The 12,630-nt window shown below is 45.9% G+C and overlaps 1 protein-coding gene across 2 annotated transcripts in view; it reads left to right on the plus strand.

The window, feature by feature from the left end:
* Positions 1-6,536: 6,536 nt before the first annotated feature.
* Positions 6,537-12,630, plus strand: part of Uxs1 (UDP-glucuronate decarboxylase 1) — a 69,437-nt gene continuing 63,343 nt past the window's right edge. For both annotated transcript variants that reach the window (XM_041656253.1, XM_041656254.1), the window contains exon 1: positions 6,537-6,724. In XM_041656253.1, the coding sequence (XP_041512187.1) occupies positions 6,631-6,724 (94 nt within the window). In that variant the 5' untranslated portion in view covers positions 6,537-6,630. The remainder of the gene's footprint in view (positions 6,725-12,630) is intronic.

The raw sequence follows: 12,630 nt of genomic DNA on the forward strand, positions 1-12,630 counted from the left end.
CATTGTTGTGAGGGGTCTATGGGGGTGAGAGAGAAAGAGAGAGGAGAAATGGGAGAAAGGCAAGAGCAATGATGAAACCAGAGCAGGAGAGGGGAGGTCTACAATGAACAGGGAACAGGAAGAGTGATGGAACCATAGTGAGCCAGCAAAGCATCTCAAGTGACATGGCTATACATGGGAATTGGTACTGAAAAATTTGACTCATGGAAGACAGATGGCAGGAATGGGTTCTTTTTACTTTTTAAACGAGAAACTACAGACAAGCAAGAGTGGGGCAGAATGATTGATCCCTGTGGCAAGAGATTAGCACTGGAGACCATGAGGAGAAAATCCCATTCATATAACTATTGAATATCTGCAGAAACATTTAGTGGTGTATAGATCAGTGCAGGATAGAACAGACATACATGTACACACAAATGCAAATGCCTGTGCACGTTCATACTCACACGCACATACCTTTGCACCGCTAACTAGGAAGGATCTAGAGACAATCCTTTCTCCAGTACTACCAGCACACGTTGCTGCAGATCATGGTTTCTAGGAGCGTTTCTCAGCAAAAGGAAAGAGGCATTCTCGGAGGAGTTACTGATTAACCTGACCTGCCTTTCATCTCTCAGTCAGCTGAGCTTCTACTGTGCCAATTCTCATATTATTTCCTCACTCTTCAAACATGGCTATGACCAGGGCAGAGAATTAAAGGAAGGCTTCTGAGGGGGTAAATACATAAGGATAGGAAGTTATTTAAAAGAGAACAGGAGCCAACTGAAGGTGTTCCTGTAACATAATCTAGTACAGTTTGAGCAATACAATAAACAAAGCCATATGCTTTAAGTCAGGGTATAAAAATAAACATATGAGCTGATACTAACATAAATAAATGGTAGAATAAAGTCTACAAAGAGAGAAAAGAGATAATTTTTGTGATTTCCAAATAATTTTTGTAGATTCCCTGACCTCAGGGGGAAAACGTCTCCTCTCACACAGGCTGTGCAAGTGGCTTCTTCCAAAAAGGGCAATCCCATGGGCAGAGTGTCTATTCAGTGGAGAAATCTGATAAACACCACCTTGTAAAAGTATGGTGATGGCCTGAATCCTTGATATGAACTAATGAAATCTTGTTAGAATGCAAGATGTTATTATAGGGTAAAGGGTATGGGTTATGTGGTGGTTTGAATGAATATGGCCCACATAGGCTCATATGATTGAATACTTGGCCCCTTTTGGTGGAACTGTTTGGGAAGGATTAGGAGGTGTGTCCTTGTTGGAGGAGGTGTGTCACTGGGGGCGGGCTTTGAAGCTGCCAGAGCCTCCTTCCAACCCCTGGTAAGTTACTCATGTTCTTAACAAGAAACCCCTCACTTAATTTCCCTTAAATAACTCCAGCCAACTCATTGGTTCCCTAAGCTAGACCTGTGTGGGATCACTTGTGTTGGTCTGCTGTAGACTGACATGGAATCCTTGTTTGATATGTTATTGGCACCCTATCTAGGGTGAACAGATGTTTTCTCCAGTGTGACCAGGAAAAGCAACACACGTGGTTTAGATCTAAAGGTGTTGGCCAGATGAAGAAAAGGAAGGTGGGGTTCTGTGAAGGAGCAAACATGAAGGAGTTGATCCTGAGATGAGAAGACACGAAGGCCTGTGGGTGGCCAGTTCTAGCCCTCCAGGACGACAGGTTTTGAGTATGGACGCAGCTCTCCTGGTCATTGCTGCTGGCTGGAATCCCTCCACTCCAAGTGCTGCTGGAGTATATGGAAGCAATTGCCTAAGCTTAGTAGCAACTGAAAAAGCCGGAGACAGAGGCACCTCTCTTCTACCCACTGGCCCTCAACCCAAGTATCTCCTTGGCAGAACCTCAGACAAAGCAGAAAGGTCCAGAATGCATGTGCCCAGTCCAATCAGAGTCCAAAGCACGATTCAGAAGCGAAATGGAAGCCTAGATTGCTGAATCTAGCCTTGCTAAGACATGATGGGTGCCTGGTTTGTACTGACCCATGGGCCTTTGGAATCTTTCTTTTCCAATATTAATGTTTGATTTAATTATCTCCTATCCAACTTTATCCCAACTTTCCTTCACTCTGTAAGGAAGATTCACAAGTGTACCACCTATAAGCCTTTCCCTCCTCAGCACTGTCTTTTTGCCATTCCCTCTGTATTCATTAGTTCTCTGTTGTTGTTGCAATAAAACACCATGACCAAAGCAACTTATGTAAGTTTATTTTTATTTATGGTTCCAGGAGGATAAGGGTTCGTCACAGTGGGTAGGCATGGAAGCAGGCAGGAATGGCAGCCAGAGCAAGAAGCTGAGAGCTCACATCCTCCACCATAAGCAAGGAGCAGAGAGGGAAAGCTACAAGTAGGTAGGGGTTTTAATCTCAACTCTGTTCTCGGTGATGTATTTCTTCCAGCAAGAAACCTCCAAAGCAGTGCCATGCCACCAGCTGGGGACCAAGTGTCTTAAATGCCTAAGAATATGTGGACATTTCTCATTCAAATCACCACATTCCACTCTATAGATGGAATTTTCTGTCCTACCTGGTCCCACAGCCATTCAGTATCAAGCAAACACACAGAGACTTATATTAATTATAAACTATTTGACCTATTGCTCAGGTTTAGTACTAAATAGCTCTTACAGCTTAAATTAACGTATAATTCTTATCTATATTTAGCCATGTGGTTTGGTACCTTTTCTCAGTAAGGCATTCTCATCTTGCTTCCTCTTGTTTGCAACTGCATCTCTGCCTTTCTTCTTCCCAGAATTTTCCTAATCTGGTCCCTCCACCTATATTTCCTACTTGGTTACTAGTCAATCAGTGTTTAAGTAAACCAATAACAGTGACAAATCTTTACAGTGTACAAGAGCATTATCCCACAGAACACTCCCTGGTGTCCATCGTCTCATTGGCCATATCACAATTCACAATGCTCTTAGTACAACTTCAAAAATCCCCATAGTCTTTCACAGTCACAACACTATTTAAAAGTCCAAAGTCTCTTCTGAGTCTCAAGGTAATATATTAATTGTAAGCCCCCCGCAAAATCAAAAATTAAATGACATACTTCCAACATATAAAAGCATAGAATAAACATTACCATTCCAAAAGGAAGGAATGGAAGTATAATGAAGAAATCACACACCAAAGTAAGATGGAAACTCAGCAGAGTAAGGTTCAAATCCTGTAACTCAATGTTAGATGGCAAGAGGCTTATTGGCTTCACCCCTGCAGCACTGTGCCTGCTACACATTTCTCTCTCTCTTGGCCTACTTTCACTTCCTGTATGCAGCTCTCCTTGGCAAATAGCCCCCAGCGCTGGCATCTCCAGCATCTTGGGGTCTCCACAGCAACCTAGGATTCATTTCCACACCTTAACGCCGTGAGCTCTCAGACCCTTCATGCAACGACTACCCTGACACACACTGCTTGACCCCAAGTGGCTCTCAAACTGTGGGCAAAGAATCCACAACCTCTTTGCTCTTGCACCATTCATGCCTCTGAAACCAGCACCACATGGATGACCTGCCAAATTTGTGGATAATACTGCCAAGTCTGGCTGTCAGCTTGGGATGGACTCCGGCCCCCTTCAAACGGCATTAGTAGCAGCTTTTGTTTGCAGTTGCTTTCTAGGACTGGAAGACTCTTTAGGTTTTTGCCTAGGGTAGCAGATGCTAACTTACCTTAGCTGTTCTAATATATATATATTATATATTATGTGATATATATATTATATATATTATGTGATATATATGTTCAAGTAATACACATACTATAACACCATCTTGTATACAATATATGCAATTTTACTAACTTAAAAATAATTTCAGAAAAATGTGTGTGTGGTTTTTTTTTAAAGATAGCAAAACTGTTCTCAATTCTACAGTGTTATTACAAAATGAAATGTGGTAACAGGTAAAGTCTTAGTGTTCTTAGGACACTGTTGAAGTTTAATAAAAAATATTTTTAAAGCCCCTCAGGTTATTCTCCCCTTAGGAAAGGAGTCACATTATAATTCATTTTTTTAAATTAGCCTAAGTGTCAAGAACACTGTTTTATAACTAATAATTGCTTAAAAATATTGTGGACACATACATCAGAAGAATGAAGGGGTTGACAGCAAGGTCAAGGTGGGGCCTGGACAGGAGACCTGGACCTGTTGGGGAAGTGGGATGTGGAGGGTGAGAAAAGGTAGGGAGTGTAGAAAGAGCTGCCAGGGTCAAGGCCTTGCAGAAAAGCTCCAGGTCGCCCTTGCATCTTCCTTTCCTCGGCCCTTCTTACCTCCACTGGGCACACACTGAGTGCCACCAAGGTCTTAGGACCCCAACACCTTCGGATTGGCGATAAGGATGACAGTGATGTTAACAGTATTTCCACACACTTTGCCCAAGCTGATACAAGTTGACAACAGGGCCCCGCAGTAGGAGAAACATTCAATGGGAAGAAATAGGCTTAATGAGGTCAGTATAAAAGTTTCTGGTCTATTCAAAGGGACATCTATCAATCAAGTAAACCCCACTTACAACTGAATAAACTTGAAATCTGCCTAGTGCACATATCAACTAACTCTTTTCTCCTTTCTCTGCTCACCTCTAATCTATACCTCAGGAGCCTAATAGAGTGGGAGGATCTCTGACCCCCACTGCTTTCTGAGAAAAAAAAAAACCTATGGATTTGGGGCTGGAGAAATGGTTTACTCAAATGAGTTTGCTGCTCTTGCATAGGGCTGGAGTTTGGTTTCCACGCCTGATGCCCGTGTATCTTCTACTGGCACATGCACACAATGGTGTTCAAGCACGCACGCACGCACACACACACACACATACACACACACCACAGATTTAATCCAAACCCTAAATATCAATGGAGAAAGCAATACTCAAAAACAACTGAGTGCTACAAACATATCTGTTCTGTGGAATGGTCTCCCTGGGAACCCAGGAGTAGGCTCCCATGTCAGGCATTTTGATGAGGGGCAAAATCCTTGGTTACCTCAAAGGCAAGTTATTAGACTTGCAAGAAGCAGATAAGGATAACAACAGATGACTGTCTTTAGGGGCACTGATCTCGTAAAGATTGTGAATGAGTTACAGGGAGGGACCATTAGGGGACGATATTTGAGTTGACTAATATACTATTATTTGATTTCTTGCCTCTTGGACCATTTCTTTGTCTTGGGGATTTATTTTTTAAAGACTGGGCTTCTCCGTGTAATAGCCCTGGCAGTCCTGGAGCCCACTTTGTAGACCAGGCTGGCCTTGAACTCACAGAAATCCACTTGCCTCTGCTTCCTGAGTACTGGGATTAAAGGGTGCTTCAGGATGCCCAGCTTTGTCTTGGGGGATTTTAATACAGCCAAAGAGGGTGTGCAATGACTGAGTTTAGCAGAAATGGTTGTAAGAGGTCAGAGCTACTGCTCCCTTCAGCCTGAGACTCGGGGAAGTCTAAAGATCAGCACCTCCCATACAGCCAAACTTCTCTTTGAATCCGGGGGCGAGTTTGATACTTGAGGACCCTATGACTTATTTGTTTGCGGTAGCCATTCAATAAATATCTGTCTAAGTAACTGATTCAGGCTAGAAGGCTGAGATGCACATCTATAATCCCTGCGCCTGGAAGTCTGAGGCAGGAGGATTCTGAATTCTGGATTACACGGAGACCTCACCTCACATAAACAATGCAAAGACACGAATTCAGGTATTTCACAGGCAGTCTACACAGCATCACTATCCACACAACAAAGATTGGTCTTTCTCTGGCAAGACTCAATTTTATTTACCATTTTCTTCCTTTAGCCTGGAAATTTTATTGGCACATAATAATTGCAATGACCTTTATTATGGCATATTCTTACATGCATACAGTACACTTTGATCAGAGCCACCGCTGTCTACTCCCTCCAAACCCATAGTTCGTCTTCTGCCTCCACGTCACCTTTGACCATGGTTGGTCACCAATTCCTATCATTAGCAACACCTTTATGATAATATGCGTTTTATCTTTAAAAGAAAGGAACTGCGGTCGATGCTAAATAAAGTATTGCGGATTCACTGGTAGTGTTTGGGATTTATCACTTTCCTGCCCTGTTGCAACTTAAGCAAAAACAACAGCTGGGAAGGCCGGGCAACTTCCTGGGCACCGCATTCACAGAAACGCAACTACTCATTTACAGACCCACCAACTACGTACAACAAGCCAGCTCTTCAGCTTGGACAGCCTTGCCGGCGGCACAGGACACGCAAATGTCCTGAGGGCGGCGGCGGTCGCACTTCCGCAACCGGTGTGTGCCAACGGTTTAACACTAGCCGGAGGACGAGTGCTGGCAAACACACCAGCCTGCGCATGCGCGCTCCGCACTACCCGCTGCGCCCGCCCTTCCCGTCTTGATTGACACTGTCTCAGAAGGCTCAGGCACCGCACTGCGCCTGCGGGAGAGGTGGAGGAGGAGGGCGGGGCGTGGTTGTGGGCGGGGCCGGAGGCCGGGACGGAGCCGCGCGAGCGCAGTGGCTGGGCCGGCAGGAAGCGGAGCGCGCGGGGGCGGGGCGGGCGCGCGGGGGCGGGGCTCGGGCCGCCGCGCATTGTGCAGCGGCTGGCCGGCGCGGCAGGCCCTGGACCCGTGCGGTTCCCGGGCATGGTGAGCAAGGGGCTGCTGCGCCTGGTCTCTTCAGTCAACCGCAGGAGGATGAAGCTGCTGCTGGCCATCGCTCTGCTCGCCTACGCCGCCTGTGAGTGCACGCGCTGTGGGCGGGAGCCCATTCATTCCCGCGCGGCGGCGGGGAGCGGGCTCTGCGGCCGAGTGGCGGGCTGTGTAGGGCCGGGAGTCTGGTCTCCCGCTTCCACGAGGCTGAACTTGTGCAGTGGAGCCGCTGCTGCTTTGCTTGCAGCCCGCCTCCGCGTAGGCCCGGCGTCCGACCTGGTGGCCGGTGGAGGGGCCCTTGCCCCGGACGCGGTGGTCTTGTTCCCTGAACCGTAGACACGATACGGCGGGCTCGACCGACCTCATTGCTCTCTGGCAGCTTGTACTGGCCACCGTGTCCATGGCGTCTGGGGAACCGAACCCGCTTGGTCCCTGCTAGTGATCCTGGAGAGTGCCGCTCGGGGACACCCTTGGGGACGGTGCTGGTTAAGAAGGATAAAAATACTGTAGCCATTGGCAGGATCCCTACTCTGTTTGCTCCGCAGGAAAATTACTCAGCATTTAACTCTGGGGGGAGCCGAGTGTTGCCATCCCCCGTGGATGTCCTGTGTTGCCATGCTCCGGTGTTCAGCTCCCCCGTCTCCCCCACTACCGTCTGCCCCGGTACTCCTCCGGCGGCGTGGCGGGACTAGGGCCAAGCCCGGGAAGGAGGCACACCATAGAGGACCGGGCGGGGCATGTGTCATTTGAGTCCTCACAGTCTGGCTATCTGGAGATGGGGTAAAGCCACTGCGCAGGCAGGTGAGGGACCCTCCGCTTCTCAGAGGAGGCAAAGTCCTATTTTATTTTATTTTGTTGTTGTTGAACTGTGCGGTGGGGATAGAATAGCTGCTATTAATACTTTACCGAGTGCCAAAATTGAGCTAAAAATAGCTCTCAGAGTGAGTGCCTTCTAAATCTTGGCCACCCTGGCAGACATACTCAAAGGGGAAAAAAAAGCCCTTCTAAGTGATTGAGTTTCGAGACTCTATTCCCAGGTGAGTAGACACTTGGGAAAGTGAGTTTAGCTGATGGCTTGAAGGGGCTAGTAGGATGCAGCCTGCCTGCTACTGCTCAGCTGAGCCAGGAGGAGGAGCCAGGACGCTCTGGAAAGGCTTCTGGTTGCTAGGAGAAGTTTTAGGTCTGGGTTGGTTTCTGCAGGGAAGAACTAGCCTCAAGTGTGAGGACCTGTGTCGAAAAGAACTCATATTCACGAGAAATACCCCTTACAGCTGAGTAATTATTACTGTGATAATAGCAATGCCTGAGTTAGCCGAGTGCTTAACTGTGTGTAGGTATGACTCATCAGCTGCCACACTTGGTTATTTCACGTACCTTAAGATGTGGGTAATACCATTATTATTACCATTTTATGGGTGAGAAAATTAAGAGCATGAAAGATGAGCACCTTTATTCATCTGAGTCAAGATTCATTCTAGTCCCTAAAAGGCCTTGATCTGGAACTAGATCTCAGTCCTTGGACAGCAGTTTCGGTGTTGATTTTCTTACAGAGGGCTTCTAAGGTAGGCATCGGTGTTTAGAATTAATAAGTAGAGAATTTTTAGAGACATAGCAAGAGCTTTTAACAGCCGTTCATTCCTCCAGCCCATCTCACTCAGTCTTGAACTTTGGCAGTTGTTGAAGGTGGCAGCCAGGCACAGCATGGTGTGCCCCAGCATCGAGCTTTTCCTTTGTGGGTACAGAACCTGGACCCAGTAGTTCAAGCACAGGATTCTCACACTTGAGTGCATCAGAGTCACCCAGCGGGGTTTTAAAACAATGTGTTTTATATTTGATGGGTCTGGGATGCGCCTGGAACTTTTCCATTTCTAATATCTTTTTTTTTTTCTAAGATGCTTTTGATGTGGTTTTAGAGAATCTTTTTTTGTTTGTTTGGTTTGGTTGGTTGGTTTGGTTTGACCCTGACGCCTTAGATTCTCAGCAATGCAGAAGTCCTTCCGAGGGAGATCCTGCCTGGAAAACCATTTGCCAGGAGAGGGAAGGGCATGGATCCAGTACTCCTGCAAATAAGGTAAAGTTTGCAAACTGATGTGACAGGAGAATGCTCGGTGTTTATGGCAGGGATGCCCAAGAGAGAGTAGTCAAGGACGTTGGTTTCCCTGAGAAGCCAGGATGTGAGCTGAGAATGAAGGATACCTAGGAGCTAACAGGACAGGGTGCTTTCCAGAAAAAGCAGCGCTTGCGGAGGTCCTGTGGCACGGAAGAGCAAACAGTAGTCTGGTAATACACGGGGAAGAGCAGTGTTCTGGGAGTGTGGAATGGCAGCACAATGAGGAAGCTACTCAGACAGGCTAGAGCTGGTGGCCAGCGAGGTCTTGGACCTGCTCAGAGAATGGGTGCCGAGTTTACCTATGAGGATTTAAAGGCTAGGTCGGAGACCGTATTAATAATGAGTGGTACTGGTAAATCAGAGTTGCTTTGCCGGGAATGTTACAGGGCTTCTGATTAGTCCTATTGGAGGATGCTGGAAATGTATTCCATGGCAGCACCTGTGAGTTCTGTTTAACTTGAATACCTTTTATCTGTTCTTTGGCAGTTTCACACATATGAACAATATATCCTGATCATATATACCCCCTCTCTCCTAGATACCCCAACCCTGTTATGTCTTCTTTTTTGTTGTTAGCAATGCACTAAGTCCAGTCAGTGCTGCCTGCTAGAATGTTGACCCATCCTTGTTGACTTGATCTTGTGTAGGTAACCATGGTAGCAATGAGTTCATGGGTACAGTGGTTGTGTCGCGAAAGATAGCATTTCACAACACTCCTTCCCATCTTCTAGGCCTTCGGTTTGCTCTTTCCTCCTGTTTTTTAAGAAGTTCCTTTAGTGTTGGTGGAAGAGTTCTATGATGCCTTGTTTAGGATAGACACTGATGTCAGTGCTTTGATCAGGTCTCTTCTTTAGCAGAACAGAACAGCAGTATTTGGTTGGGCCCTGGGGCATGCAACCTTCTGAGCCATGGGCTTTTAACCAGCTTTATAGCTCTTGGTCTGAAATGCTTGTGGGTCTGACTTCAGATCGATCCAAAGCAGTTGGTTGCTCTCTAACTTTCGTGACATCATTGCCACACAGGGCACATCTCCGCTGGAAGGTTGGTATTTTAGCATGAGAGTTACTGCGAGGATGCCATCTGTGACCTTTCACCCCCAGTGGCCTTTTGTCACCCCCAGTGGCCTTTTGTCAGAATGAAAGCTAGTCAGCAGGGAGCACATTTTCATATTGGTTTCAGCTTTATTTCCCTATGTCCTGCCGCCAAAGTGTGTTGTCTTCAGCAGTGAAGATTTATCATCTAGTTCTGGTGAGCCTGTGATTCCTAATCTCACTCCTCATTAATAATCCTGCCCCGTTACAATAGAACATCACAACCACCTATGTGGTCCCAATTATGGCACCTTCACCTTCAGTCTGCTTTCGAAAAATAGTCTTTCTCCCCCAGCCTTTGTGCCTGTTGTGGCTGACCTGCTGTCCTCCCTCTCCTGTACCTTCTGTGTCAGGGCTGTGGGTGTGTGTTACCTAGACAGACTCCAGTGTCACACTTCTTTTTCATGCAAATAGATGTTTTTATCTGCACAAAGTTTCCCTTGCCTTTGCCTCAGCCCCTGTGGTACTTAAGACTGTACATTGAAAGAGCCCAAGGGAATGAGTTGAATTTGACTACAACCTTCCATGTAGCTGGCAGAGGTTCATAATGCTTACCAGTGGTGCTTTTGGTTTTCAACCTGGATAGAATGGAAGAAGACTTGATGAGTCTTTGCAAGGTCTGTGGTCAAATAACCTCTGCACGGTGTGTTATTCAACAGTTTCCTCTGCCACCAGTCCCCAGCACTTACCACCAGGCTCATGATTATGATCATTTTGGCCTCGTTCTCCTTCTGAATCTAACAGTTCTTGACTTTTCAGATGGACTGTAACTCTGACTTCTTTGGAAATTGATCAGGTGTGTGCTTTCTTTTCCCCTTCGCCATGCTCTGGCTGACCGCATCCTCATGTCCACACGGTGTATTTGAGATCATTTGGTGTTTACATGCCCAACTAAATGCTGCTGGATGGGAGCCATGCCCTGTGTTTTTGTTCTTGGTTATCTCCCCTGCCCCTTTTAAATGTATTTTCTCTGTCTGTATTGCGATTGATCCAACGTGTTTTTTCTTTTCTTTTTTTCCCAGTTGTCTTTGCCTAGGCTGCTTGTAAGTATTATGATATTCTTGTGTTGGTACCTTCCAGAGATGTGGCTGGGGATGGGCTGCCAGCTTCAAAATCTGTGTGGCTCTGCCTACCTTCGGGCACTTTGACACTTTATCCACAGTGCCTTTTCTCCATTCATGTTTAGGGATTGAATGAAGGTAGAATCCCAGAAAAGCATCTTTTCAGGATTTTGGAAGCATTTTCCATTCCTTCCCAACTTGTAGTGTTTGAGAAGCGTAAAGCCAGTCCTACTGTTTCTGGAAAATGTCAGGCTCTGCCCTGTGCACCTAGTTACCACTGTGTCCAGTCTACTGTCCCTTCTTTGGTGTCACCTTCTCTCTGCTTGGTGACCTTGAATAATGGTTGTGTTCACAGCCTGCTGGGGACAGAACAGGCATGCCGATCCTCACCTTTGGGCTAGTGTTCTGTTGTGAAAGCAAGCTAAGTTGTTGCTGTGGGTTTCTCTTCCTCTGGCTTGGCAATTAGCCCTTGTATGGTGATGGAGCTATTCAGTTTCTCTCCATCTTGATTTTGAGACTCGTCTCTCACTGAACCTGAAGCTCACCGGATAGGGCTAAACTGGCTGGGCAGCAAGCCCACAGATCCTCCTGTCTCTCTCTCCCTAGTGTTGGGATTATGCAGACCTGCACTGCTGTGTAAGATATTTTCATTGGTGCTGGGGGGTTCAAACCCAGGCCTTCATTCTTGTGTGGCAAGTACTTTGCCCACTGAGCCATTTCCTCAGTCTGTTTTTATTTTTTTTTAAATATAGAATCCAGCAAAGATGTACATATTGTATTTCATTTGGGTGCCATATCTCATAAATTTCTTGATTGAATAGCCTTATTCACACACATGCATGTACATATACATACATATTTTTCATGATATTTTTTGAAATGTAAAGCTACCTTCACAACATTCCCATTTTGGGTTTATCTGATTGCTTCATTGTTATTAAATTTGGGCGTACGTTCTATTACAGACTTGGGATATAATTCAGTGGCATTGTGGTTGTCTAGCATCAAAACCAATTTTCATAATTAATGCTTGCTAACTGATATCACATCAGGAGACAAGTAATGTTGAGTTGGTTCTTCTGTTAGTGATGCCAAACCTGATGGACTGGAAGGACTAGCTGTCACATTGCTTCTCTTACAAGTGCATGTCCCAAGCATAATTCTAGAGTGATTCTTGAGACTTGATATATCTGCTTCTCCTGCCTGGTGCAGTATTTCTGTGTGTGTGTGGGGGGGGGGGGGGATTATAGGTGGTGATTTTTCTAATTTAGTTAATCCATCTGCTCTTCCTGTTATCGAAAAAGAACTCTGTTATCCATTCAGTTAATCCATCTGCTCTTACTGTTATCTGAAAAGAACTCTCCATTCTTCCCTTTTTTCTCATTCTCTGTATTAGTTTCTGGTGGGTACTGCTGTTGCCCAAGTGCGTGGGCTTTAGAATAAGACAAATGTATTCTGACATCAGAGTTGTCAAGCCTGAGCTTCCTCCTCCAGCTCTCAGAGCTCCAGGTGTCCTGGCTTGTGTCTGCATCACTCAACCAGTCTCTGCCTCTGTGATCACATGGCTTCCTCATCTTCCAGCTGTAGAATCTTCATGGTGTTTTCTAGGAGGACATTTATCGCTGGTTTTAGGACACACCTGGATAATCTGGAATGATCGTTTTGTCTTGAGATGCTTAATTACATCTGTGGGAAGTTTATGCAAGTTCTAGCAGTCAGAGCAAGATACATT

Source organism: Microtus oregoni, unplaced genomic scaffold (assembly GCF_018167655.1).
Source record: "Microtus oregoni isolate MIOR12 unplaced genomic scaffold, Mior012 000007F_ref0000211, whole genome shotgun sequence".
NCBI classification, from domain to species: Eukaryota; Metazoa; Chordata; class Mammalia; order Rodentia; family Cricetidae; genus Microtus; species Microtus oregoni.